The sequence below is a fragment of the Dromaius novaehollandiae genome, chromosome Z (assembly GCF_036370855.1).
Source record: "Dromaius novaehollandiae isolate bDroNov1 chromosome Z, bDroNov1.hap1, whole genome shotgun sequence".
Taxonomy (NCBI): domain Eukaryota; kingdom Metazoa; phylum Chordata; class Aves; order Casuariiformes; family Dromaiidae; genus Dromaius; species Dromaius novaehollandiae.
The window spans coordinates 80,770,520-80,797,280 of NC_088132.1; the positions used below are offsets into that span (position 1 = coordinate 80,770,520).

Genomic DNA, 26,761 nt, shown 5'->3' on the forward strand with positions numbered 1-26,761 from the left:
CACATTGAGACTTCAGTGAGAATAACAGCCCTGAAAAATGTGTGCTTCTGAATCAAAGCAATCATCAGACACGAGGTAACAAAAGGGGCACAAACTTTGAGGAGATCTGATTAGGAAAGAGTCTCATGACTCTAAGCCAACATTAGTAGCCATGTTTGTTTCTAATGGTGCATAGCCAGTCCCCAGTTGTAAATGAAAATTCTGCTAAGGGCTTCAGAGGGAAACAGAACCAGATCCCAGCAGGATTAGTCCTGAGTATGCCTCTGGGAGGCAGGAAAAGGTGCTCAGAAAAAATAATTCGTTGTCAAGCTTATTAGAGCAGAGGAGGAAGAGATTAGGGTAGACAATTGACAATTTCCCTTTCATTTATGCTATCACTCCCCAAAAAAATGGGTTCTAAGTGTGGATCTATCACCAATATTTGTCCAAAGTACGGGCACTCCTAGGAGTTAGCCAAAGTGGGGTCTGCAGAGCTTGTCAGGGACAAGCTATCCCATGAGCCTAAAAAAATGCAAGGCCCTCTACAGAGAGGGGTGGCTGCAAGAGCTGACCGACTTCCTTCAGATCCTCAACAACCTTGTAGGGTGAGTGACTTCCCAGCAGCTCTGCAGCAGCACAGTCTCTCCCTAGGTGGCTGTGCTGAGGGCTGCTACACCAGGCAAGATACAAATCAACTTTCAGTATCAGTGCCTAAGCCTGGAGCACATGTACAGCAAAGCCAGACCCCTGTCTAGAGTTGTAACCTTTGGTGCTGCTCTAAATAAGCTCCCTGAGAGACATTACTAAAATTAAGTCCAGATTACAAACTTAATCACCATTAATGACAAACTTTAGAAACAGGCCAAAGTGCAACCTCAGCTTTGAATAACCTTCGATCTGAGTGGGATAAGTATGCTCTGAACACAAACCAGCGTGCCCAAAGCATCACGCAGAGCTCCTCTTGGCACATGTGACTTCTCGGTTATCCAGACAGTAAAAGGCTCCAGACTCTTCCAGATGACTGCACATTAAAAGAACTTCAAATCAATACTTCTGCTGACACAGAAGATCCCTTTGCGTCCAGGTCCAGTGCTTATATTCTTTTTCATTCCCTGAGTGTGAAGATGAGATGTCTGTCGACAGAATTTGCTGATGACAGGAACAGATTTTTAGTAGCCACTTTCTGAATGTACAAATAATTATCAGAGTCCTCAATTACTTTCTTAAAACAGAGAAGCACTTCAGTTCTGTGTTACTGGGATTAACTAAAAACACCACCTCTGCCACGCTGGTCAGACGGACAATGTCTTCTGCTCAGAAGTACTGCCCGGAGAACCTGCAGAACAGGATTGATGGTGTCAGCTCTGGACAGATGTTGGGAGGGCTGACATGATTGTCACTCACAGCCGGTTGTCTCAAAATGTCATCCCATTTCTTTCTCAATGACCCTCCCTTTGTAGCTGCATCTCACATTAAATCCTGTCTTCACTGAATTCCAGTACTTACTGTGGCTATTAATGATGTATCAAGCTGTAGCCATCGACTGTAACATAATCAGGATCATCTAAAACACAGCACAAAAATATTAGGTCTGCTCATGAGAAGTGCCTGTAAGAGCTCAAGGGACTTTACACAAGGACAAAAACACCATGCACTGCCCACCCATGTTAAAGGGATGGGAGGCAGAGAGGAATGGAGGCTCAAAAAGTAGACTTGCCTAAGGCCCAGCAGTACCCACTACAGAATCCCATCGCTAAAGCAGCACTGAAAATGATCTAGCTAGCTTTAAGCAGAGAAAGGTCCTGAAGAGGCAGGCTGTATCAAAAGCCTAGACATCCTTAAAGTTCAGAAATGCCTATATATGAGGCTTTGATTAGAACATGTTCCTCAGTGAAATCTAGGCTCCAAAGTCAGTGGCAAACTTTGCAGCAATTTATTTGGGGACTGGATTTCCTACAGGAGCTTGGCCTAAAGCAATCCCTTTAGAGATCTAATGGTCATGATCCTATGGGGAACAGACAGCAGAGAGATCTTCTGTGGTGGCAGAAGCCACATAAAACAAGGACTGACACCCACAAGTAACTCACCTGGCCCACTGGTCGGGGTGGGTAAAGGTCCCCTCCTGCATAGAAAGAAACATAAAGCTGAAGATCTGCTACAGTATTCTCCCCCTTCCTAAAACATCTGTTCAGGCTGCTGCTGTGATTGTGTGAAGCCCCACACCGCACTATCCAGAGCTTGTGAGAGGGCAAGAGGTTTGGCTGGGCTGGGTTTTACAGAGATCTGTTTCCAAGTCATTTCCTGGTTCGTTAACCATCAATAGCCTGCTTGGCAAACACAGGAATCAAAGCTGATACAGCATGGGAGAGGAAAAAATAACCTAAAAGCAATGAGTTGGCAAAACATTTACATGGGAGCCTTGGGGTATGACATGTGCACTTGGCAACATTTTTACATGCAGACTGAGACATCAGAAAGTCATAATTGGGCACGACTCATGTAGTGATTCAACAACCAAAGTGGGGCACTCATCTTTAGCAACAATCTTTAGCCCTGAATCCTCCTCTTCCCTGTGGCAGAAGCATCCTTCACTTCACCCTCTCTGCCCAGCTTCTGCCCTTGAATAGCATATTTTCTTGTTCTCTCCTCTCTCACTGCAGCTGATGCTGTTCTTCCCTTTACCCACACACGCTTTTAACTGATCCAGCCCTCCTCAGATAGACAGACAACAAGGTGGGGAGAGGAGAACTGCGCAAGGAAACCCAGAAGGTTTCAATCATTCTTGGTAGATCAGGAGTCAAAGGCTCTTTAAGGGATCTCTGATTGTGTCCAGAGACAGCAAGACACAATACTCAAAACTGCCCGGCCTACCCTGCTTATCTGCTGTCCAAGTACCGCAGCCTTTCACCTCAATCCAAAGGACTGCCAAAGAGGCTCAGTACAAGAACAAATGAGCACACACTGTCCAAAAGCACTTTTAGAGTAATGTTCCCTGCCATGAAAAGGCAGAAATGACCCCAAAAGAGGAGAGGGAGCAAAAAACTCTACTCTGAGTAGACTTGAGGGGGTCATAGAGCAGTTTATGATAGGTAGTACATTGGTATAAATCCTGCTGTAGAGAGCGATGGACTGCATAGCATGGCAAGTATTTTCCTGTAACACTCCCAAATCAGGATACCAACAGACTGAAAGCAAGAAAATATTTTTTTTGAGAGCTTCATTTGCAATAACTAGTCCATCATCTGAAATTGCAGTTATGTCCCTTACCTTGATATAGGCACAGGAGCCTGACTTCTCGCAGGTGTTGCATTTCTCTGTGCATTATAATAGTTTTCATAAAGAACAGGAGCTAGGAAAAATTCACAACAGTAAAGTACAGACCTTTTGTAAGTATTAACTAATTGCCCGTACCAACATTCAGTTGCTAAGCCCTTCCCCCTTCCCTGGGAAGATGTCTGATCAGCTTAAAAACTTTAAAAGTAAAGAAAAGGGAGATCTCTTCAGATCTGATGCTGATCAGAGCAACAACACCATGAGGAGGACAAGCAAGTCAGCACTACTTTGGGAGACTACACTGAGCTCTTACCTGGGGCCAAACTTCCAGTTTTGCGTGAATTTACAAAAAATTCAATATCCTTCTCAATGCTGCACATTTCTAAACTCTTGCGGATGTCCTCATATTTCTGCAAAGGGGAATTAAAAAGCATAGCTATACATCATGTTGAAAACCAAGCATTGGGTTTTTTTAATCATTTGTCATACCTGGGGGGAAAGCACAGTGCTCACCCCCAGACACAAGTTTCAATGGTAGAGGAGGCGAGGGGGGAATTCCTGGAGGAATTCTCATCTGTAAAAGCTCTGGCCAAAATCCTCCTGCCTGCATGTTGCTGTTGCTGTCTGGTGGCCACAGGCCAACCTGGATGTAACGCAGTCCAGTGCATAGGAAAGCAAATGAGGCTCTGCTTTCCCATTCCCAGCCTCACTAAGGAGCTCCTGCATAATCTTTGGCAAAGTCACTTCCTGCTACACTTCCATTGCCCCATCTTTTTCAGCCACAAGTTTCTTAAGTCAAGCAAAACCGGGCTGAGGACATAGATCATTGCAACGAAGGTCGTTGTCTATGAGGTTCTGTTATGCCAAGATGCTTGACCGAACTCTCTGAAACCCCCCTGGCTGCGCTGAGGTTAAAGCAGGCAGCCACAGCGAAAGTGGTGGAGGGGACCGTGCGGCAGCAGGTACGAAGAGCTGATGTGGGTGTCTGCACCATGCTGCCCAGCACTTCAAGAGAGTTTATTAGCCCACGTATAGTGCAGCATAGAGCCAGCCCACTGCTGCTGCCTGTCCTGAGTTGATTAATCTTCCCAGGTCTTGGAGCCTGGGACGCATGGTACAGAGAGAGCCGGGGTCTCCGCAGCGCTGATTCCCTACAAGTGGGTTCACTGCAGTGTGCTCCTTCAACACATCCAGCTCTACCTGTTTCTTCCTCACTCTTGGAGTACTCCAGCCCATTTTGCATATCCCCGTATATGGAATAATAAAGAATTGGCTCTATGTGCATGTATATGCTCATAACCAGCCTGCAAAACTTTTGAAAGTGATACAATCACAGCTACATGCAGGAACACACATCTGCTCTTGGGAGACTTAATTTTATAGGAGCAATGTCTTCCTTCTGATTCATTTTCATTCATTTACTGCTATCTTTTCTCACTATTACACCAACCACAGACACTCACAATAGCTTAGACTTAGAGAGTCATGATTGCTGACAAAAAGCTGGGTAAAAAGAACCTGGATGGGTCAGCAGGGATTCAAATGAAGACTTCTCCAGTCCAAAGCAGAAAAATGAAGGTTTGGAGAGCACTTGATTTCACTTACCTCGTCATTCTGGACACAGTCCTGAGAGAGCTGGTTGGCATGAAGCCACAGGGCATTGCGGAAGTAATTGATCCGTTCGCACTCCTGAGTCTCAAAGAACTGAAAGAACAAAGACAAAAAAGGACATAAGGATCCCCTGTCAGCAGGGCAAAAGGCCATGACTGCAGTGGGGACTGGTTCTCTGAGTCCAGCTGCTCACACATGTTCTAAGCAGCAGGGTGATTTGAGTTCACATTTCACCTCTTGATCACATTTTAGTCTTGCCTCTGCTGTCTGCCAGAGAACTTTACTTGACCCTGAGTAAGGAAAGTGGACGTGAGCAAAGGCACCTCTAACTGCTGTGATCCTACGTTCTGTCATCCAGCAACATCTTTAAATGAGAGTGCATCTCTTTTTGCTGGATGGTTTGCATCCCCAAGTATCATTACAAAGAAGTCTGTCCTCAGCAAGGAGCAGGTCAGGAGACAAGTCCTCCATGCCCTCTATGCAATGAGGTATTTATATCAGTTATATATGTATTATATATATAAATAATCAGTTATGACCTTTGCATTGTCACAGTGAAGTGACTATTCTAACCAGATGATGGCAGCACCAAGCATGCAGATAAGTAACCCACAAAAAGGTCACTACTTAGTGCATTGACTGTCAATTTTAAAAGGAAGGTGAAGAAAAAAAAAAAGGACAGAAACCTTGAAGCAGTGGGACCTTAAATCCAGAATCCAAGCATTAGAAACATGCAGGGTTAGCTGCAACAAGTCCTGCTGTGTTACTGTGGAGGGAATACAAAGCAGAGGGCAAATCTGCGCTATCCCTAGCCCTGGCACCGAAGGGAAGGAAATTGGAGGACCACACTGCAGCAGGAAGGCCTTTCACAGCATTTACCTCACAAGCTTTGATGTGTTCTTTCTGCCATTCTTCACGGATCTTCTCCAGTGCAGTAATATTCTGCTGATAACTCCTGTCTGTGATGGAAATCAATTTGGAAATTCATTTTAAATCAATTAACCAAAAAAAAAACCTTTACAGCTCTGTATGTGGAATATCCAAGCAAACAGTTCTTAGCAATGCAATGCAAACATGTGGAGAACTGTCCATCATCTGCAGTACATAATGTGAAGGGGACACAGTTTAGCAAATGCATTTCCATTCATTCTTGCTTCTCTGCAGTGTGCGAGAGAACTTGCTTGCATTCCTTCAAAGGCATAGCAATTTGCACTAGCTGAGCAAAGCCTGGATCTTCTCCCTCCTGCGTGCAGCCTCATGGCCTTGATGTGCACTTATGGTGGGGCCCTACACAGCCTGTCCCACAGCTCACCAGAAAGCTGAGACATGACTCTTCATTGCAATTCTTTGGCACTGTTAAACCATGCAACGCCAGGCCTTGAGCTACACATCTTCCAAGTTCATGGCACAGGCACACAGCCAGAGCAGAAGCGAGAGCTCCTACCCTCCCCTCCTGCCCCAGGCACTGGGTCTAGGTGATGGCCTGGCACTGTTAGCACCCCCAGCCTCGGTGCCTTGCCCGCTTGCCCATACTGCCCAGGGGAAACAGAGAGAGCAGTCGTGGTGGGGCCATGCAGGCACAGTGACAGAGGCTCCTCCAGGGCAACCTCCTGCCTCATGTTATCTCTGGACCCGTATTTCTGAGGAGCTGCAGCTAAACCAAGAGCTGGAGCTCACCCCCGCGTCCAAGTGCCTTATCACAGCTTCATGCCTCGCAGGGCAACCCTCTATGCCACCTCCTGCCCCAGAAAACGCTCCACTCGCCCTCCAAACGTAACTGGTGTACTTCATTTTCACACTCACCAGAGTCTTCCAGAGCTGACTTTGTCTGAGCCAACTTCAGGAATAGCTGCCAAAAATAGGAGAGAGAAGAAAGGTGTAAGACAGCCCTGGTGCATTGCCTATGGCAGGGCAGTTCAACTGGGGAGTACTACCAGCCCTCCCATCTCTCCTCAAACCCCAAAGCTGAGAAAAGAGACATGAGGCAAATTCTGACTATAAAGAGGTACCAGCTTGGCCAGCAGTGACTCTCACGCAGCACAACACTGCGTAGAGGTATAGGTGCTTCCCAGTTTGGAGCAGGGCCTTGAAATGGTGCAGCCTGCTGCTCTGCTCACTTCCCTTTCTGCTCCTTCCCCATGGCCACCTGCCTCCCCTTACCTTCTCCTGCTGCTTCTGCGTGACTAGATTTGCATTACGGTGCACAGCCTGCTCTGCCTCGTCTTTATCCCTGCAGCGCTGTTCGTAGAGCCGCTTTGCCTAGAAGAAGCACCAAATGGAGCAGGAACAAGTCAGCAAGCGAAGAGATGGAAATACCGCTAATAAAATCTGGCATGTAGGATACTTTAGAGGAAAGCACAGCCTAGGAATGAAAAGGCTGGTGCAGGCAGAGCAGGGGACAGCACTCAAGGTCCCCGATGTCCCAGCCATACTGCCCAGGCAAAATGACAACACAAGCTACTCTTCGCTCAGGAAGAAAAGCTCACAATAATTTAGTCCCTGACATTTATATCACTCTTACGTAAGCCTGCAAAACTGCCACCCGCTATTTCCCTTGCATACTCTTCAGTTTTGTTGAGTATGCTTCGCACACCATTTATGCAGACACAATACAGGGAGAGTTGAGACACAGAGGAAGGCTCTTGTGGTTAGCTCTGCCCCAGCTCCGTGAGTGTGCATTTTAGCTGTGTTAACTCGTATGGCAAGAAACAACTGTACACAACACAGGTACAATGCGTGCGCCTGTGAGTTCCAGGTGTGCAGCCGCAGGAAGCACAGCAGCATGTCTGCTTTACCTCCATGGTCTTCTTGTACTGCAAATTCCTGTTTTTGTGAATCGCCTCCATTATGAGCTCTATCTGTGAAGAGAACAGATCCTGTGTCAGCATGTCACTGATCTGCAAAGCGCAAGGGTGAACTATGAAGAGGCAGGGACCAGATTATGAGATGGATTTAGGTACCTTCCTCTGCCTGGAGTTAGGCACTCCAATATACAAAACCAGTCCAAAACATTCACCTTTCTTTATTTCTATGTAAGACTCCATTTGTATAAGGAAAGGAGCTCTACAGATGAAATACTAACAATATATAGTACTGTATGACCTCCATAGGGCCTGGCAAAATTGGCAAACCCACATTCCCCTCTGCTGGGGCCAAACCAGCCTCTGGTTCTGATAGTTTTCCCTCTTTTTCAGAGAAGGGAACATCAAGCCAAAAGAAGTTAAAAAGGTAGGCCCAAGTCCCCTCAAAATCACAGCTGGAGTCATGTTCCTGGCCCTCAGCCCATAACACACCCAGCAGACACCAGCGCTCCCAGGCGTATTTCAGGAGCTCCCGTGGCCAAGCTGAAGTCTCCATCACCCTCACAGCCTCTCAAACCACTCCTGACATGCAAGCCCCAGGCATCAGCTCACACCACAGAGAGAAGGCATAAGCTCCACGAAAGGGAAGACACCACCTCACTGGGCTGCTACTAAGGAAAGTGTTTTTAGCGAGGAAGTCCTAAATCATAGTGCAAATCCCTGAGCTACCAGCTCACTGCAGGGACACAGGAGATGGGAACTGAATTCACGAGCGATAGTCACAGCGTGAGACTTCATGGGCCAGCATCACCTCCTGTTCTGGGAGAACGGCGGAGGGACAAATCCAATGCTCCTGACATGTCCCCAGCTGTCCCGAGCAAGGCACCTTCGCCTGAAAAACGTTCTTTATTGGGGCTGGAGTCCCTGGAGCTAAGCTCCTGCTAGCTATCACTGGCCCTGGCAAAATGACAGCACACAGCCGTGAGGAGGAGGAAGTAGGAGGTTGCTGCACAGTTCACTAGTGCAGTTGCAACATTTAGGAACAAACTCTGGACTTCCCAGAAGCCGCAAGCCCCTGGCAGCAGGGAGGGGGCTGGGACACAGCAGCAAACACGGGCCAGGGCAGGAGCTCAGCATTCCTGCAAACCCTGGCACACCCTGCGGCAAAGGTGCTGGCTCCCGCATCTCCCTCAACTCCTGACCTTTTTCCGATGCAGTTTTTGCTTTTCCCTGAAGTCCTCCATTTTCTTTGCTTCCTCCCGAAGGGTTTGTGCCAGCTGGATGTGACTTTGCCCCACATTGTCTACCTCTGCAAAGAAAAAGAAAAACCAAATATATGCCTAAGAAGATGGTATTGCTCGTCAACTGGTTTAGCTGACATAAAACTCACCCAGGAGACCCCTTCCATCCAGGGTCTCTTATCATCATAGGCCTCACTTCACACCTCCCCTTGCAGAAATATAAAAAGCAGTGGCACTTTTAAAACACCTTTCAGACAGAACCTGTCTATATAAAGAGCTATTCAGGATCAGTCATGCCAGGGCCTGCACTTCACTTTAATAAAATTCATAGTCAAGGGAAATTATTCAAAAGAGCACGCTCACATGTCCCCGTCATCCAGATTAATTCAGGCATGTTTCAACACATCACACCCTAAAGCACTTGTCTGGAATAGGCATTGCCCTTGGCTAGCAGAGAAGCAACCTGGGGCACTGAAAAACCGATGCTAAAAGCTTCAGGCACATCTTCACTGTCACGCTGAGTTAACCTGGCTGAAGGAGGGCGGCCATACCACAAAACAGTAGCCCATTTGCAGCTCATGAAGCTCAGCTCATTCAGAGCTAAGCCAAACTGCAGCATGCCGCTAAGCCCTTTTTGCACTGCTAGCTCATGATTCAACATCAACCTGCATCTATTAATGGGTCAGCTACTGCAAGGACAGAGCACACTACAGACATCAGTCAAGGTGCAAGGCAGCAGACAAATCTGGCTAGGGTGGGCAGCAGCAGACCTCTAGCTGCACAGATGAGTAGAGCACTGGCCCTCTGTGTACAGATGTGGCTGCTTGCTTACATACTTCCACCGCTCTTATCCAGGCTGGCTAAATTAAAGCCAGCACGTGTGCATTTACGCAGGCAGGCCATCTGGCTGATGCTGGCTCCCAGCCAGGGCAGGAGATGCCCTCACAGATGGGCATCTGCCAGGTTTGAGTGCCCAGCTGGAGATCCTTCAGAGAGAGCTTTTTGGATGCAGCAAGAGCTCAAAGGACCCCAATTCCTGCTCAAAAGACAAGCTAGAGCAGAAGAGCAGGAGGGAGACAGGGCACCACCAAGGAGCCCTGGCAGGGTTTTGCAGGTCAAACTAGAGTATTGCAGGTAGACAAGTAAAACTGCTGAAGGCAAAGGGATGTATTTTGCCTTTGAGATGAAGTGCTTGTCCCTTAACTAACTGCAGTTCAGCAATAAGGCACTGACAAAAGACCTCATGAACCCATGGAAATGAATGGACTATGTAATGTGGCCAAAGCACCATCCTTTAGATGCTTTGATTACTGAGTATCTGTGTGAAGAAGCCAGTAAGAGCTGGTCTGAGAAATTCCAGCTGAGCTTTTGATGTAAAACTTCTGATGTATAACCTAAGCACAACTTCTGAGCTCCAGCCAGCCTCAAAAACCCAAGAGAGCCCAGGAGGGACTCCCCACAGGTGGGCCTTCCTTCTCCCACCTTTGCCTGGAGCCCTCCATCCCCAACTCAATCTGCTGGGCTGCGGGTCTCCGAGGAGCTGAGCTAGGCCAGGAGACCCATATGTAGTCCTAGGACGATCACTGACTTTCAGAGATCATTTTACCACTTTCCTTTCTGCATGCGTTCCTATGCACCTGACAGAGCAAACACATGTGAATTATCTACCCTGCTTCTGTTACCCAAACTACCTCTGTCCAAGCCCATTCAGGTATCTCGGCACCGCACTGCATAGTGGAAAGCTCTGGTGGAAAAATGGACATCTCAAAAGCAGGGATAAGTACTGGAGATATTTGTGAAGATTATGAGCCTGTAGTTTCTGACACACTTGGATAGCACTGCTGTGACACACTCTTCATACACTGCAGCTGTTCAACTTGCCTAGAAACCACGCAGCTGGAGGAAGTGCTGGGGAAATCTAAGAAGGGGAGAGGAGCAGCAGGTTGCCTCCTTTGCCCTACGGTCTGATTTTACAGCTTATGACTGATCCAAGTACAATACAGTTTTGGAGACTTCTCTAGTATTTTCTTCCCAAACAGCTGCCTGTAGGCTTCAGTACTGCCAAGTGTCTTGACAAACATGAAGAAGTTACTTACGTTGCTTAAAAACATCAAGAGATCTCTTCAGGGTGCTGAAAAACACAGGCACAATTTTAAAAGAATAGGAAAGCACTGCCAGGCCCACTGTGCAGGCTTTACCAACAGTAACAGCAAAACACTTCTCCTAAACTGACGAGTGAGTCCTCGACTGCACACTGGCCAGAGCAGCCTGAAGCAGGTTTATTTACCTTTTTTACACTTTCAGCTTTTTCCCTCTAAATGGGTATAAAACAGCTCACTTGCTTAGACATCTACTCTTTACCTTTTTTCCAAACATTGAACATTATTAAATATTCTGAGTTTCAAGACAAACGTTTCAAGCAGCCTCCCATAAATATCTCTCGGACATACAAACATCTTTCTACATGTTTTATTGGCCAGTGGTTGGAAATGTCGGGAACTTTTCTCCCTGTTAATACACCGTGATGAAAATTTCAGAAACATTAAATAACAGTCCAAAATAAAAACATAAACAAATAATCAAAGGATATCAAACTGGGCATATATGATGTACAGAAACAAAGCAGGCAACAGAAGCTGTCAAGGGTCATTGGGGAAATGGAGTTAGAGGACTGGGGACACCTTGGTTTTCTTCCATCTCCTCATGGGGGATTTAGAGGTGAGGTGCTCTAGGCTGTCCTCTTTCTTCCAAGAGCTTACTCAGGGAAAGCTGGCAACACCACGTGTTTCAGAGCTAAGTTCTGCTTATAGCTTGCCACATCCACTCTCAGAGCCAACCACGGCAGCAGCACTGCCCGCACAGGATGGCAACACAGCATCTCTGAAGATCTGCACAGTTTGACTCAAGGAAGTAAAGGTACTTCCCTCTGGCTACAAAAAGTTAGGAGCAAAACCTAGGTCTCGTGATCCTCACCCCTCTTGCCTAACCAGCAGGCCACATCTCGTCTGAGTGTCCACGAAGCAGTGAACTTTGGTTAGTCTATGACTGAAGGGAAGTTCGTGGAGTCCAGCCTGATCACTGGCAAAGGCCAACCCAACTGTGCCCCTCTTCATTCACAAGACCAATTTCAGAACATCTTTTGGTAACATTGCTATTGCATTTCCAGATTGTTTTGTCTCTCACCAGCTTCCTTCATTCTCCTCCTCTTTTGCTGTTCCAACTAAGGACACCCATAAAAGCAAAACACACACATGACTGAACTTACTTCAGCTCTGTCTGCCCACAGGGCTTCTTCTTTGACAAGTTAATCAGCTCTTTGCCATATTTTTCTTCTATGATTGCCCTGTTGAGGAGAAAGGGAAGTTAGAAGCAATTCACATTTCAGAAACTGACTCTCGTTTTTAGCAGAAGTCAAGAACAGCAGGAGTTTCCTAAGAGATGTCCCCTGACTACGGACAAGGGAATAGCGGATGAGCAGAACAACATCCCACGACTGCAGCCAAGGTACTAGCATGGCCATATCCCTCCCACACCACCACAAACACCCAGTGCTATATGCAGAATCCTGCCAACTCCCGACCTGGTGGAGGTTATACAGGAAGGGAACACAGTCACACTGCTGGGTCAGCCCACAGGGAGCTAAGATCCGCTCTTATCAGATACCTCCTCCAATCTCCTGTCCTGCCTCAAAAATACTGTGCACGGTTGGTTCAAGTAAGGCTGTTACTGACAATTACCCAGCAGTCATTCTAATGAAAATACACTTTACTTTGCTGCAGCTCTGGTACCAATGCGTAGCCCTCCCCATCTCCTAGTAGCTGATGGTTGTAATAACCACCTCCACAGGTGACAGAGGACTAAGCAGGCTGTACACTTTCTGGCTAAGTGCAGTCAGGCAAGTCATCTGAGTAGTTTTTAGCTCAGTTTCCTAAGGAAACAAGGTTTGTGTGATCACACATTTTCTGCACCTTGGTCATCAGTGTCTGTCTGCAGCTTCACACAGATTGCTTTTCAATCTGCTGGATGATTTCAACCCAATGTGATGGAAAGGGTTAGAGGGTCTCAAGACAATTCAATTGCCCTGCACTCATCCCAAAACTCAGCTGGGCCATTTCAGTTGTTCAAGAATTGAACAGGACTTTTTAAAATGAGGCAGTAATTACCCTCTCCTCCCCTCTTCTCGCCCTTACAGACAACTTCTGAAGAAAAGTCTACATCTTGTGGTGGTAAGATCTAAGTAACACCTTTGAGAGATCATATTGTCCTTTCTTCTTTGAAGAGAGAGTTCAAACACAATACACAAAAAGATCACAAAAGAAAACATGTGGATGTTGTATTCAAACACTAACCAGCCTTTTGCAGTTGGTTTGAAATCTGTATGGATAATCAGGGCTGGACTTGCATGATCAGATGTGGATATCTATATTTGAGCTATCTGCCCTCGCTGGCAACAGACAGTCAGTGGAGAGAAACAAGTACTGCTACAGGCTTGCACTAGAAGCTCTACTGGATAAAATAAATTGTTTCCTAAAATGCCTTTATCTCTAACTCAGAGGCAGATGGCTATATTGTTATTTCTACAGTTTGGGGATGAAGTTCACTTCATTTACCTCTTTAAAAGCTACAAAAGCTTGTAGAGGAATGGAAAAAATAAAGATTATAAATTGACTTTTTCCTCTATCTAACCATATTCTTCTGAACTTCCATTTAAGATGAGGCATCAGATCCAACAGACATGTCCTCCGTGACTGGGACTGTGTAACAGGTGTGCTATACATGGAGAACTGTGCCATGTACAGAGAGGGATACCAGTAGCAAGCCCAGGTTTGGGAGAAGAGCACTCTTGAGACAGACTGAACTTCTGCAGTCTTCTCCCGGCTAGACACATTGGTGAGGACCTACAGCACCTTCAACAGCAAACATGAAAGGGGCACAAGATGCAGAACATGGATTTTCCAATCTCTCAATTGTCACTGATGAGTGGGCTGTGGTTCTCACGGTTCAAGTACTCAGTGGATGGTTCCTCTGGCAGCTAGAAAGCCCACATTTTGCTGGAACATGGGGTTACAGACTAAACAGATGTAGGTGCATTAGACATTTTAATTGCAAGTCCTCCTGCTCTGCATCACTGTTACATTTGTTTCAGGCTATTTTGTCCCAAGTCTTGTATTCACAGTTGTGAACATCAAAACAGTTAAAACAGTTGTGAACATCAAAATTACGTTAATTCAGGATTGTTCTGCAACAGTCTTCATATTTAGCCATTGCCAGCCAAGTGAACCATAAAGCCAAAATACTTTACTAGACCATCTCAGTTATGCCTTTGTAGCCACAGAACCTCCACTTAGGTCAAGTCCTCTGATTAATAAATGTGCTAATGCTACTATTTCTTTTTAACATAAAGGTTGTAACCTGTCCACAATGCACAAGGACAGGAATAAAAAGTTCAGAACTCCTTGCACATTTCCAATTCTGTCTGCAAAGTCATGTGTCTCCTGTGCAAAGGTATTCAGCTGATCTTCTGCAGACCAAATGGTGACCCTGCAGGGACCTCAGCATGGTGAACTTCATGGGAGACTGAGAGACCCAGGCAGGTTACCGACAGCTGCAAACACATCCCCTTCAGTAGGGATGCCTGGCAGCATATAGGCTGAAGTATTCAACTGCTCCTGATTCCTCTTTCTTTTTAACACAGATAATTCAAAACGTGAGCATTGGTTGAGCCCTGGGCTTTGTAACTAGCAGCATCAGTTGCTTAACAACTGAGGACTGCTGGGTACAGGACTTCATACCACAGTACCAGCCTTGTAAGGAAAGGACAGTGTAAAAAGACAAGTTCCTTATCAGTCAAAAATCAAAGATGTTTTACATAGTGAATAGTTAAACACAACAGAAAACAAACTGGGAATACAAGAAATAGAAGTAAGTGAAACTGCTTCACTTCCCAGGTTCAACCAAATCCATTTTCAGAGGCAACTCTGTACCTTTCCTTCAAAAAGTCTTCGAACTCTTTGCAGTTCTTCCTGCCATCGTTCAAATGTTGAATGATGTTGTCATAGCCAACTGTGCTCGTCAAATCCGTACTCTGAAAACACAAGTTAAGAAGGAGTCACATCCCTCTGAATGCAATCCACAGCCATTGTCACCGCTGGCAGGATTTACACAAGAAATGGCTCAACCGGGACCCAACGTGCCAGTGCCTGTTTCTGTTTCGCCTATAAACTATATAAAAGCATATAAACTTTTTGTTTTGGGCTAGGAGACAGTTCCAGATTGAGAAAAGTGATGGCAATTCAGGACAAGGTTCTTTTATGGCTTTCAGAAAACAGAACTCAGCTTCAGTCCTACAGCATCCCAGAAACATGCTCTCCCCCAGCCTGAGCACGGCTGGCCCCAAGGCACACCAAAGCTGCCTCTTTAGCACTGTCTCACCTCCAAAGCTGGCATAGCCCTTTCCGTCCTGCCCCCTCACAATGCCCTTCCCTGTTCTGCAGATGAGGAACCAAGACATAGCCCAGAAGATTTAGATCTTGAAAAATATATTTGAGAACTTGTGTAGCTTTCAAAAGAAAATGGAGCTACATGACTCACTTGGGTTTATACCGCAGAAACACAAGGATTAAATCTAGATCTCCCGTGGCCCACACAGCACAACAAGACATCTCCTCCTAGGAGTTTAGCTGTCTGCTATAGCTTAGTGAAATACAATGCTGAAAAAGCTCCATGTCTCAAGATACAGCCCATGTTACTACTGCTTCTCCCAGTTTCTGCAGACACCAAGATGGACCTTGGTTGTCATTCACTTGCACTACTCTGGGCATCACCCTCACCTCTGGCCTCACTGTAGGACCCCCACATCCAGGCAGGAGGTGATCTTGCAGATCTTTCTGCCTGGGGTGTCTATGCTGCAGGCTCTCCTCACTGCCCAAGCAGCAGTGTATGGATGCACCCAATGACTGCTGCTGCAACAGCCTTTTATTTGGCCTTGTGAAAAATAATCCTGTTCCACTCACATCAGTTCAAAACACTACTGCAAAGATCATTTCTCCAAGTACCAGGTCCACCCCTGCCACTGCTTATGCCCTCCATGAACCGCCAGCACCTCACACAGGGCCAGTATCTTCAGTCCCCCTGAAATATCAGAGACACTGAAAGGTCCTGCATCCCACCACCTGTGGGGCCAGCTCCCATCTTCCAACCAACAGGTCCCAGCTCTGCAGTGCCACTCACATCGAGGGAAGCTTCCCACAGACTTCTGACACATCACTGCTTTCCTTCGAATTATTTCTTTAAAAAACATATTTTGCTGTGATGTTTACAAAAAAAAGAAAAGATTTATGTGACAATGATGTTGATGGGCTAGGGTGAAGGTTGAATAACACAACCCCATTCTTTCCTCATAACTCTACTATCAGCTGTCTGAGGCCATATGCTCCATAGGACAAAAACCGAATTTTTGTCCTACAATTGGTCAGGATTTTCCACGCTGGGGGCCTGGGCCAAGAGCAGCACTCCTAAGTGCTATGATAATATAAAGAGGGATGCTCTGACCATGAACTCTCCGTCTCCAGAAGAAGCCCAAAGCAGATGCAGGGAGCTCAACAGAAGGTGTTACCTATCATCTTCTGCAAAAAGGACTGGTTGGTGTTGTACATATAGGAGCAGAACACATAAGGAAACAGGCTGCAGAAAGGAAGCAATGGCAGAAGCAGATACGAAGCTCAGAGAAAGGAAGCAAAAGCCACAAATAGCTATTAAGAAGCTTAAAGAGGAATAATGGCAGGATGGAGAGATTCAGGAAATGGTTCAAAGCCAAGATGACGGTATGCAGATAACTGGAGAGAAAGCGTGGGAGGCAGACGGAGGGATTTCTCAGGAGTTTGTACTCAGCATGAGAAGTAGGACTGGTATCTGTAGCAAATCAAACATTTCATCATTGTGGACTTCCCTAAGAGGTCGAGGATTTGAAAGTCAGTGACCAGAAAGCAAAAGATGAAGCAGAGGTCTGGTGAAGCAGGATCAGCTGGAAACCCCTGGGTATCACAGGTTAGCTTTGCTCTGTCTGTGCCATGGACGGGCAAGAGCGGATTGTGGAGCAGGATCTAAGGCACAAGCTGATCCCCAAACAGCTTCTGTTTGTCTAGTGAGCTCACACCTTCCCAAAGCCAGCTTATTACTGAAAACACACAACTCTACTACTAACACCAGTACCCCAATGCTCCACGCACACAGAGGATTGCTTGTCTGATTGCTGTGCTGTGCCCAGGCTGAGACTGACTAAGCAGCACATATGCAGTTGCTCTCTGCATCTACCTTATTTCCTTTTAAATGGAGAATAGGAAGTGAAGTTAGGATGTCTTGAATTTTGCAACGGTCATGAGAATTGATTTCAGCGTAAGCATGCTTCCTTTTTCACATAGCTGATTAGCAAACACACAACACAAGCTGCAAACCAGTTGTGTGTTTTCAGTAATAAGCTGACTTGGCCAGAAGAGGCCAAGTGCAGGGTCTCTTCCTCCTGCCCAGGCCACCATTGTGGACAGCTGAGCTGCCTGGCCTTCATCCCCCGAGCCTCGGTCTGCCTCCTGCCCCAGAGAGCAGAAAAGGAAACCAACCTTCCAGCCTTGCATCTGTAAAACCCTCCATTTCAATTGTCTTAAGATGTGTTTATTTTTTACCCTCTCCCTAAGAAAAATGGCCATTTGCCTTTCCAAATGATCCAGATGCATTTTTGCCTTCTGTTTTGGGGAATGAACCATTTTTTCCTTCCTCCACAGACAAGATGCAGAAGACAACCTCCAGTCTCCCACAGAAGTCGGGGCTGACTGGCTCATTTGGAGAACAGGAACAAGCCAGAATAGCCCTGCCCCTATCAATGGCTCTTTTTGGAGAGAAATGTTCACAAAAATGTGTTTTGCATTTTCACAATCACCTTAGCTCACAGAAGGATGGAGACAGAGAAACAGTTACCCCCAACTCTACATCCAAACAGCCCCTACACAGTGCTTTGCTGCCCGGGACTGACAGCTCGCTATGCCGGATAGAAGTGCCCAAGGATGACACGACATGTCAGCACAAGTGGGAATATCTGGTTCATCTGGCCCCAGTACTCAGAAAAATTGTGAGATGGATGCCCTCGCAATTTTATTTTATAGTCTCTCCTCCTCCGTGAGAAGGATTTAACTTCAGCCTGTACATATTTCCTAAGCTCCTTCAAGCCCAAGCCTGGACCACACTCCACTGTGCAATGTGTTATACAAAACACAGGACATAAGCAACCCCAGCACCAGCAGCAGTATAAAACCAGCATAAAACAGGTATCGGATGCTGGCCCGTGGGAAGAGGCTCCTTGCCCAGCAGGAACTAAGCTAGGCAGAATAATAAGCCAGGAAAATGACCTTCACAGCACCATTCTGGGCAGATGTCAGCACAGAAGAATAAAAAGGAACAATGTGACAGCTTGCGGGATCTCCCAAAGGCAGAGCTGGGAGGTAGCAATGGAAGGGGAAGGGGAATAGGGAGAGGACAGGGCTGTGGATGCAGAGGGAGGGCATGAGGAGCAGGATGGAGTCCTCGGTCAGGCATTTAGCTGAAGGAAGGATACTGCAGATTTTAGGAACTGCTGCTAAAGGGTTTTGTGTATTTTAAGTCAATTGTGCATTCTTCACTAATACAACAGCTGAGCAGGAAGAAAACTTCCTGGCAAAGAGAGACCCGGCCGTGTATCAGCCGTATGGCTGCTTTCTGACAAGCACCAAGCCGGCGATCCCAGCCGCACAGCACCCAGACCTCCTGGCCGTCCTGTCAGCTGGTAAACCTGCTGCACCACAAACACGGCACGGTCCCGCTGTCGCAGCGCACAGCAAGCAGAACGACTTCAAGGCCATGCTTGTGTGCCATGAGCCCCGGGCGGGCGGCACAGCAGCCGTCCTAGCTTGCACCAAGCTCTCCCCCTGCAAACAACGCTTAAATGTTCCCTTGCTCCCTGGTGATTTCTTTTGAGTGTTTAGCAGGAGCAACACAGAAGGTTATATGAGAGCAGAGGTTCTCCTTGGAAAAGGGAAAAAAGAAATGGCTGCTCCATTGTTGCACCTTGAGAGAACAAAAGTTATCCAAAAATTGCTGCCAACCTCAACTTCGCTCTGCCAAAACCAACAGCTTTCTTCCCTTCCAGGCTGGAGACTCATTTCCAGCAGGGCTCTAGGTTTCACAAAACCAGTTCCCCTCCATCCTCTGCTGCCATGAACACAGCACAGCTGCCAGCCTTTTCACTGGAAACCGCTACACTGACGTGGGCTTAAAGCGCCTGCTGTTGGAAAGGTGACCTGAAAGGCTCTGATTCCTCATTTCCTGAGCTCATGCTGGGTTTATCAAAGCACATTTGGTCCAAAAGAGGGTAAATGACCTGGGTGAATTACACTACCTAAAAGCACCAAATTAAATCCCATCTCCCGTATAGGTCTTCAGGGAGACGCAAGGCGATGGCGGTGATCTGAAAAGCACACATGTAAACTCTTTTCCAGTCTCAACTAGTCTCTGGCGCCGCAAACATCTGCTAAAGTTACCAAGTTTTCCCCCATGAGGAGCCTACGGCATGGCTGAGCTGGACTGATCTGCACCAAGGAGGTGTGACAGTCCCGTCCCCTATATGCAGCACTGCCCTGCCTACAGCAAGACCCTCAGGCAATGGGGAGCGTGCCGTCAGCACCCACCAGTCCTGCACAGCCGCCCGAGCCACCCAAACCAAGCTCAGGACAGAGCTCGAGATAAGCATGGCACACGCGGCAAGTCCCTGCAGGTTCAGCTGTGGTAAAAGACCCAGGGAAGGGGGAATCAGCCGGAATAAAATCAGATTGGCTCCTTCGATCTGCTCCTCCTCTCACCAACAGTAGGGCTGGGTGTCATCAATAAAGTATTGATGAGAGAGGCTTTTAAAAAAAAACAGGCCCATTTCACAGCTAGGAAACTGAGGCACAGCAAAACAAACAACAAGCATGCCTCTTCCCTTATCCAGGGCAGAGAGTCCTCAAACTCCTCTTCTTATGAGCTGGACATAAAGTTTTGCAGAAGCAGAGCCCATGAGCAATGACAAACTGACATACTTTCACAGCACACTTGACACAAAGGCCAGGAGGATTTTGCTCTTCTTCCGAGGGGCTCCTGAACAATGTCTCATTGGAGCTCAGTCCATTGCTCCCAGCCTGAATTTGGCTTCGGGTGCTAAAGAACTGGCAGAGCCCTTACTGGGAAGGCTGATGCATGCTGGATATGCAAACTGGTGGGAAGCAGGGAGGGTATCGTGATCGGCACGAATAAGGCTGTGGTCTGGGACACGGTCCAACGCAGGGCTGGAGCACTGGCAAGCGATGGCCCTGTTTCCTCTCTTGCAGGCTATTTTGGCTGGGTCTGAACTAAACGGTGCTGGGGGAGAAGTAAAGACGCCAAAACTCATTAAAAAAACAAAAGAAAAGGCAGGATCTAGGAGCCTCCAGGAGGGTTTGGACCCCGCACATACAAGCTGGAACGCAACGCATGGAAAACCAGAGGGACCTCGAAGAAAGAGCAAGCCACGACTGCGCTGCCGCAGCAAGGTCAGCACTTGGGGCTGTCTTTGCTCCTTCGGCCCCTTCCTCTTCCCCAGCCAGCCTCTCACCTCCTGCTTGTGCAGCACGAGACCGTCACGGTCCTCACCACTTCTCAGGCTCCCTGGGGGAGCTATTAACGGACATGCTATTTAGGGTATTGTCCATGGAAACTGTAACTAGATGATTTTAGGTGACAAAGCAGCAGCTGATGTTTCCAGAGAACGCAGAACGGATGTAAAACTCCGAAGGAATGGAAACTCCCATTTCAAGCTTTTCAAAAGTGCTCCAAGGCTCGGCATGGCACAGCACCACTTACCAATAGAAGCAGACACTGCCTGCTGCCCCGGTTTGCTCTGTTCCACCCTTACAGACTCCTATAGACTCTCTATAAGAGAAGGAATTTCTCTGCTAATGAATAACTCCAGCAAGATGAAATAATTTGAAGTTTCACAGAACAAAAAAGTAAATAGGGGATTCAAATCCACACCACATGTGCCACTTCTGTTCTGAAGTTTGATACTTCCAATTGGCATAAAATTATTGTCTGGGATTTTGCTTGCATTTTTAGCAAGAGGGGCTAAAATGCTGTAACATGGCATCTGAAGCCATATTATGACCTTGTGTGAGTCACAGTTGAAAGGAAAACTGTTTGATTTGACCTTTCAGTTTCCCCCCACCCCACTTTTTAGAGAAGTCTCCCTGCAGATCCATACCTTACAAAGACAACAGTGTGGGAGAAAAAGCTATTTGTCCTAATCACCCCAGAAATAAAAGGGTTTGGGCACAAAAAGATTCAGTAAGTATTGCAGTTTAGTATTTGGTCCTGGTATTTTTTAACCATGCCTGTATATACACACACGCTCGATACTTAGCTCTTCAGCTTGAGCTGCCAAGTAAAATCAGAGCTGGGCAGCTGTTGGGCCAACAAGTCAAAACACTCTGCAAGGAGCACTGCACTGCTCACGGAGTCCTGCCTATTACTTGAAAGATCTTTATTTATGCAGAGCTTTTAGTATCTCTCCTCAGCCTTATGTGCTTAGAAAAACACAGCAGTAGAAGGATGTCTATTTTAGTATTCAGAAACACTGCGCGGAGATAAATGGCTGTGCTATTCTGGCTCACAAGCAACACAGTCTAGTCTCAAAGCTTCTCAAAGCCCTGCAGAGGTTACTGGGAACAGAAAAAAATCTTTACACTGGTTTCTCCAGGGCACAGAGGTAGCCCCAACACTTTTTAAGGTATCCCTTTCCCACAGGATAATAAAAAAAGCCAGATAGCAAAGCCCAAACCAAGAGGATGGACCCAGTTCACTGCAGTTTGAAGCTGCTCTTTGCTCTCGTTCAGTGCAGCTGCCATAACAGAAGAAATGAGTGTGGTCCCTGGGGCAGGGAAGGACCCCGGAGCATCGTCCTGCTGCCATGCACAATGTGATACCTGCCCCAGAGCACCACTGACTGCACTGCAAAGTCAGTCAAATTTGCTGGGATGGGCAAGAGGGAGCAGTCTGTATAATCCAGTTGTGCATTTTCTCCCACAGATTGACAGCCCGCTCAGACACATGCCTAAATTCAAGGACTTGCCGAATTGTGGCCACTTGGCTCCATGGGGATAAGAGGGCAGGAGATGTTGCAAGAAGCTGCAGTTCCTCCCCATCACAGAACCAGGTGGGTACAACATACCAGACAAAACTAACTGGGAGGGAAGAACAGGACTTTTAGTATATCCAGCCACCTTAGAACAGCATCCTATGAAAAACAGCATTTCAATTAATAATTTTCCATGCAACCTTATAAGAACTGTCCTCACCCTATGCCAACAAACATGCATCCTGAAAGTCCCACGTATGTATGTTAAAAAAGAAGAACAGGCCATCAAACTCTACACAATTAGATCTGCACATAATCCCCACCTTGTTCCTTTTAAATGTCAATCTGAGGATTTAATAACACTAATGATAAACTCCACAGTATAAAGCCAGTCCCATTTTAGAGAAAGAGAAGCGGAGGTAGAGGGAAGTGAAATGGCACACCCAATGTCACACTGTGAGTCAGCAAGCAGGGAAAGAACCCAGGAGTTCAGGCTCCCAGCTCCCCCGCAAGCACAGACCACGCTCTCCTCTCATCCTGCCCCAGGGCAGCGTGGAAATAGGAGCCGCTGAGAAAGAAGACAGAGTTCACCCCAGACTAGCCTCATGAGGCCCTGTGGGTGCTGCACAGCTAGAAAAAGCACAGCAACGAAGAGGAAATAAAGCCCGGGTCACTGTTTCAACATGAACGGCCTGAGCCACCAGAGCACTGGGTTCACCTCCCCGGCAGTGGGACCCAATTGACCAGGCTGAATTTCCCACGGTGCAAACAAAACATGCTGTCGTAGCCATTCGCTTCACCTTCCCCCTTGCAAAATATCAGATACAGCTAGTGGTAACAGGGGCCCGCAGCAAGGAATCGCTGGTTCCTTCTCAGACTTTGCATCTCCCTTGCTCTGCGGTTTGGGCAAACCATTTCTCTTCCCCTGCACTTCATTTTTACTGAAAGAAATGCAAGAGCTCTTTGCTATGTGCTTGGGGAATAAGTACGTGTCTTGCAGAAACTTTGACCTGTGCTTTGTTAGAAAAAGAAATACATAACAGTATCTTTACTCCAGACAACTTGACTGAGCCATGGACCGTTTTACTAGGATCACTTTTTCCTGATGTGAAAAGTAAGTATTTGTGAGTGCTTAAAAGACTTACACACCTAAATCTCATTTTCAAAAGTCATTTAAGCTGACCAGCCTCAGTGAAAGTTAGCAAGTGCCAGTCTTCAACATCATTTGTGCATCTTTCTAATGTTTTACCAAATGCTTCTTTTTAATGAATCCTGCCACACAATCTGCAGATGGCAGGGCATTGTTTCTTACATTATTCTAAGCACGACGACAAAGAGCCTGCTCTCCAGGTTGTGAGCTGTTAGCGAGTAGATAAGACTTAAAGTCCATTTCAGCATTACCATCATCTCTATTTTTCCCACTTAGTTTTACAAGTACCTACGACGACCACTATATTCTGATCAGACAGAATGCCTTGCTGGTGAGTTACCTGAAATACTCTGCAAGAAGAGGTTTGGGGACAACAAGGCACAGATATCCAGGAAAAGAACTAAATGAAAGAAGAGACCCCATATAATGAAAGAAGAACAACAGGTTGCAAAAACAGATGGAAAAAACACCCCATGCTTGCTCAACTCGCAGCAATTGCTGCAGGCTGGGCAAGAGGAAACAAACAAGATCTTAGGCATATTTTTATTTTTGGTGCAGCTGTCGAGCTATCTGTGAAAGAGCTCTGTTAGCGTAGGCTGCGGGAGGCAGCGTCACTCAAGCCGGGGCTGTTTGGGGACAACACTGGCCTATGGCACTGCTGTCTCCCGCTGCTGCCAGAGCCCCCATACGTACAGCTTTGGGAGTCTTCTAACCTCGGCTCCCAGGTGAGCCAGAGCTTTAGTTGGATGCCAAAGAGCAAGACTTCTTCACTCAAGGCATTTTATGAGTTTATGCTGAGACCTAACAGGATAAGCAAAAAAACCAAGCAAGGAAACGGAGGTTACAGCAGCAAGACCACATGCTTTTCAAATAATTCCCATCCAACACGTCGAGCAGCACGGAGAAAACGCAAACCACACTTTCTCAAAGCTGTGCCTTTGCTCGCTCAACAGCAAGACCATGCTGTGATCCAGGTCAGGGAACAGGTTCCAGTACAGGAAAAAATAGACACACGTAAACCACCAAAGAAACGAGAACGGCCAGGGTTTGATGCTAACTCTGTCCCCAGAGGAGGTTCGCTCGGAGGTTTGCTCCAGCAAAGCAGAGGGGCTGCAGCCCACAACGGGGCGTGGGGGAGGGTTGAAACGAGCCAGGGAGATGAGGCTACTGTCACTTTTTAAGTCCCCAGAACATGAAAACACTGCCTACAGTCTGTTCATACATGTGATGGGACCAAGCAGCGAAACAGAACAGGTCACTTCTACTCTCACGGAAAAACTCGGACGTTTATCTTCATTCAGCAAAGTTCGAACTTGTCCCCACAAAGAAGCTCTGTAGTAGTGATTCACAACCCACAGCGTTTCAACGCTGCAAGCTGCAACGCTGAAAACGGCTCAGCGTTTGGGGGGGCATTGTTATATTTAGATTTTGTCCCATCAGTCGCAGGGTTGAAACCCTCTCCCTCTGCCTCCAGCCCATGCCCAGCTCACAGCATCCACTGCCAACAGGAGAGGAGAAACACAAACTGTAAGGCTTCCCGGAACAGACGTGGCCTCCAAGAAATCCTCCCTTTCCCATAGAGTCATCCTGGCCACTGCAAAGTCATTTGGTTCAAAAAGTAGAATTCTCCTTCCTCTTCCCTTTTTGGTTTAGATGAAGTGAATAAAGAGGAAAAATTGCAGCAGGAAGTCAGCACTCTCTCACTGCACATAGAACATGCTAAAGCCATAAAAGCCTTAATAACACTTGGGTGTTTCTGTTCATCTCTCATGCCCCTTCCCTCCCAAGCACCTGCAGCTGATACACTGTCCCTCGTAGTTTGTCTGTAGACAATTTGGGATAGTATCTGCCTTTTCCATATGTGACACAAACACAGCAGGGCCTTGAGCTCTCCACTGAGTCAGTATTTGTCACGCTCCCACCCACCCTCAGCCCCGCTGGCCTGACCCAGGCCTGTTTCGTCAGGCAAGATGGCGGAGCGCTGGGGACGTTCGCAAGGCAAAATCCAAGGCAGCTTCGACGGTTTTGCCTAGATGAGAACTGCAAAGTATTTAGCAAGGACCTGAGAAACAGCTGCTAGATACAAAGCCAGCTTTATTTTCCCAACCGATCCGTATCTGGGACTTAGTGACGGCGCCGCACTAGACAGGAGGCTAATGGTGTTGGAGGCGGCGCGAATACAGCGCTGCGCACTTAGACCTCACGTTCGAGGGCTACGCGGCATCGAACCATCCAGGCCACGCTCCTCCCGGGCCGAATGCCCACCGCAGCTCCCAGCTCAAACACCCCGAGCCCTTAACCCACCTCCTGGCTTCAGGTGCCTTGAGGAGAAGGCACGCACACCCAGAGGAACCGAGCAACCGCGGCTCCGATGCCCTGCTGCTGCAGGGCAGGGAGGGAGGGCCGCCAAGCTGGGTCGCAGCAACGCCGGGTCGGAGCCCGGGGTGTCACGGCGGGTCGCGGAGGCCGGGAAAGGGAGGGCGAAGGCTGCCCCGGACAAGCTGGGCTTCAGCAGCCCCCCGGGAGCCGGACCCCGCTCACGTCCCACCCGGCTGCTCCCCTGCCGCGGCCACCGCTGCCCCACCGCGGTCCTGCCCCGAGCGGCTCCGGCCCCCGGCCCCTCCGGCTCACCCAGAAGTGGTCCCTGAACCGCGCCTCCTTCATGCTGCTGCCGCCGCCGCTGCCGCTGCTGCTGTCGCCGCCGCCGCCGCCGCCGCCGCCGCGCTCTGGGCGCGCCCCGCCCCGCCCCACCCCGCCCCCAACGGCCCCCAACGGCCCCAACGGCCCCCAACGGCCCCCAACGGCCCCCAGCGCCCCGGCCCGGCTCCGTCGCGCGGGGTTCGGCGCCCTCCCACAGGCGCCTCGGGGCGCAGCAGCCTCCCCGGCAGCCCCGCACGCCGCAGCGAGGCGGGAGCGTCGCATCCCCGGCGGGGCCTGGGCGGCAGCGTCCCACCAAGGCAAATTCACACAATATTCCTTGGAAAACTTTTAAGGTTTTTTTGTTTCGTTTTTGTTTTTGCTCCTGGGTCTGCGCGGGTTCGGAGGAGCGGGGCGCGCTGCTGAACGCAGGCAGCGTTTCCCTTCGCGTGTCAGACAGACGGAGATCCACGGGGATCAGAGACGCATTGCATTGCCGTGAGATTTGCGGTGCCCCCGAGGAGCCCAGGCCGGCGGAGGGGACACTGCCAAGGGGAACCAAAAAGAGCCCGGGTGCTAGGACGGGAAGCCTCCGACTGCGGTGGGGTTTAGCCTGGCTCTCACTGCCTACGGACTGCGCCGTGGGGGGCCCTTACAAACGCCTTAGCATCACCTCGCACGGCGGTGCACGACGCGGCCGGCACCGCGCAGAACAGCAGCTCGCAGGAGCACCCTGCGGCACTTAACCCCAAAGGAAAGCAGGCAGCAAGGGCAGCTGGATCCTAGAAGGGGATTTCAGCAGGACAAACAAACTACCCGCACTGAGGGGGTGGCAGAGAGGTGCTTTCTCTGCTCTGTGTTCCCCAGCCTCACCGCAGGCAGGTACAGGCTCAATGGG

The 26,761-nt window shown here is 48.2% G+C and overlaps 1 protein-coding gene across 1 annotated transcript; it reads right to left on the reverse strand.

The window, feature by feature from the left end:
* Positions 1-617: 617 nt before the first annotated feature.
* LOC135324728 (proline-serine-threonine phosphatase-interacting protein 2-like) lies at positions 618-25,924 on the reverse strand. The gene is made up of 15 exons (XM_064501587.1): positions 25,858-25,924; positions 14,890-14,990; positions 12,171-12,248; positions 11,002-11,036; positions 8,867-8,973; positions 7,659-7,721; positions 7,024-7,122; positions 6,667-6,712; positions 5,743-5,822; positions 4,858-4,956; positions 3,566-3,662; positions 3,247-3,328; positions 2,067-2,101; positions 1,486-1,543; positions 618-1,315 (listed from the first exon to the last, which is right to left on the reverse strand). Exons 1-14 carry the CDS (start codon positions 25,888-25,890, stop codon positions 1,494-1,496), a joined length of 1,005 nt encoding a protein of 334 aa, XP_064357657.1. The 5' UTR covers positions 25,891-25,924; the 3' UTR covers positions 618-1,315; positions 1,486-1,493.
* Between the last annotated feature and the right edge of the window lie 837 nt (positions 25,925-26,761).